Below are 2,708 nucleotides of genomic sequence, written 5' to 3' on the forward strand. Positions count from 1 at the left end.
AACTGTCGACTTTCCCTAAAAGAATCAAAATGGAAAAATCGGTGACAAGCAGCAAACGCAGAAGGAAAAAGGGGAAGACAACAAAAATAACAACATTACAAAACATACAAACAGCTCCTCACTTCACCACATATGAACAAACAAAATTTAACCAAAGAAGCAAAAGAGTTTGGCAAGAAACCAAACCATAAGTGTATATGTGTATATATATATATATATATATATTATAAGCAGCAGAACTCAAGAATCTGACAAATATCATCGAACTTCATTGTTGCTCCTCCAAGAATCCAGATTGCCAAAAGAATCCAAAGAATCTGTGTTTTTTTTCCTCTCTCGAAGAATCCTAAACCCCGAATCTTTTTGAATAAGAACTTACCTCATTGTGATCGTCTTCGAAGATGCTGAGTTGCATTTAAGCCTTCGAACAGATCGAGAACTCCGGTCTCGAGATCCTCGACGGAGAACTTGATGTAGTTCTCGGGGTGTTTACCGCTTTCAATGTGGCTCCTGAATCGCCCGAGAAACGATCTGTAGGCGGGAATCAGCTTCTCCGATATCGATATCCTCAGCTCTTCTCTCAGTTGAGTGTCGGGAATCAACCACTGCGATTGAACTCTGTGAACTTCTTCGAACAGAGCGTTGAACGATTTGAATCTCTCTCTCAATGCGCTTCTCGACACGCCAGAGGAGAAGCTCCCTTTCGTGTGCAACCCTTCGTCTCTGAGGCAATACAAGACCTTAACCCAAGTGGCTCTTTGGTAATAAGTGGCGGCTTGGCGGAATCTCCCGGTTAGCTTCCTCAGGTAGTTGTCTCCGATCATCTCTCGTAGCTCCGGCGATCCTTTGATCTTCTGAGTGATGTAGTGGACGTTGTTCATGATGAAGAGATGAGACAGTGCGGCGTCTCTGTAGTGCTTGGATTTGCCCTCAACGTTGAATTGCAGGATCACGATGATCCAGATCAGGTGGAGGGCTAATGGAGATTTGTGGTCCAGTTCGGAGAAATCGAATTCCGGTGAGTTCGAATCCGATGGATTTCTCGACGGTTTCGACATGATGAGATCGATCAGTGTGGGTTTGTACTCGGAGATCAAGCTTATGTAGTTCATGACGTACCTCGTCAATGGATGAATCGTTCCTCCTGGAACGGGGACTCTCGAAGGTTCTCGAAGAACTGCGTTTTCGAATTCCGACAAAATCCCCCTCGCGGCTTCCGCCAATCTTGACAGAATCTCCGCCGCTTGAACCCTAATCGAATCTGACGATTTCAAATCGAAGACGGCCTCGATGTCCGGCAGAAGCTCCATCAACGCGTCGTGGAGATCGAGGATCTTGAAGAGCTTCTCCGGCGATCTCCGGCTGATGCTTATCGCCTCCGCGAAGTTGAAGAGCTGAATCGCCGGTCCCTTGACGGTCTCCATGAAACAAGCTTCGTGGATGTTGACGGCGCCGACGCTATCGAAGACGTGCTCGCAGAGCCGCTTCTCGCTCGCGAAAACGACGCGGACGCAGACCTTCGCCGCTCGGATCCATCGCCGGATCTTCTGCTCCAGAGCCTCCCAGTCCAGCCTCTGCACGTCTCCGATGCTCAGCTTCTCGATCCCCAGTCGCCGGAAGCTCGAATCGACGGCGGACTTCCGTACGCTTCCGTACACCTGAATGCACTCCCGGAGATAACCGGCGGCGACCATTCGGCGAGCGATCCAGCTCAGATGCACCACCGCCTCCACCGGAATCAGCTCGATCTCACGAATACTGCTCGTGGATCTGCTGTAACTGCCCCGACACGTCGGCAGTCGAACAGAACCCGACCCGGAACCCGAGCCAGAGCTCGACCCGGCCCGTTTCAGGAGATCCGTCGACTCTTCTTCCTCCTCCTGCTCGTGATGATCCTCCTCGTTGCAGTCGACATTTCCGGAAACCTCGTCTTCGAGATCAAGGCCGTGAGCGGAGGAGAAAGACGACGTCGGATCGACGAGGAGGGAGTCTGAATCGATCGGAGAGCTGTGGCTGACGAGAATGTTCCTGAACTCATCCCGGAGCCGAGCCATGGCGATCTGGATGGCGGAGCTCGCTCGGCTCTCCGATTCTCCGGCGCCGACGGAGGAAGCGGACCGTTGGATTTCGTCGACGGCGAGGAGGTAGAGCTTCACCTCGTGAGGATCAGTGAATATCATCCTGTCTCTGGCTTCCTCGGACGCTGTCGAGTCCCACCGCATGATCACCTTCTCCGCCGCGTCAAAGCCGGAGACCGAACAGTCTCCGCCGCCGTTGCTGCAATTCTCCGGCGGTTCCATGGTTTCATGCGAAAGCTAAAATCTTTTTAACAGATACAGACAAGCGGAAAGTGGGAACGAAGAGATTTTTTTTGAGTTGGAACTGAAAAAGAAAAAACAGTACAAATATTAGATGCCTTTTATCTGAATAAATATTAAATTTTAAAATATTACTATTATATAGTTTATATGTATATGTATATGTATATGTATATGTATATGTATATGTATACGTGTGTGGTTGTGTTGTGTGTACGTAGTTCAAATCTAGAGGCCTCTTTTAAGCATGCCAAGCATCTTTCCAAGTGGATGATGTAAGAAATTAAGTTAATTAAATTAATTAACAATGTTTTTATAATATAAACAAATGAAATCATTGGTTGTGTTATATATATATATATATATATATATATATATATATATATTTTT

At 47.7% G+C, this 2,708-nt stretch overlaps 1 protein-coding gene across 1 annotated transcript; it reads right to left on the minus strand.

Moving 5' to 3' along the window:
• Nucleotides 1–9: 9 nt before the first annotated feature.
• Nucleotides 10–2,474, minus strand: LOC104812259 (exocyst complex component EXO70A1). The gene has a single exon (XM_019202317.1). The coding sequence runs from the start codon at nt 2,298–2,300 to the stop codon at nt 381–383; it is 1,920 nt and encodes a 639-aa protein (XP_019057862.1). The 5' UTR covers nt 2,301–2,474; the 3' UTR covers nt 10–380.
• Nucleotides 2,475–2,708: the final 234 nt, after the last annotated feature.

This window comes from Tarenaya hassleriana, unplaced genomic scaffold (genome assembly GCF_000463585.1).
Source record: "Tarenaya hassleriana unplaced genomic scaffold, ASM46358v1 Cleome2, whole genome shotgun sequence".
In the NCBI taxonomy this organism is placed as follows: Eukaryota; Viridiplantae; Streptophyta; class Magnoliopsida; order Brassicales; family Cleomaceae; genus Tarenaya; species Tarenaya hassleriana.

Bases quoted from the DNA above. Each gene is read 5' to 3' on its own strand.
- LOC104812259 (XM_019202317.1), bottom strand. From the start codon at position 2,300: ATGGAACCGCCGGAGAATTGCAGCAACGGCGGCGGAGACTGTTCGGTC.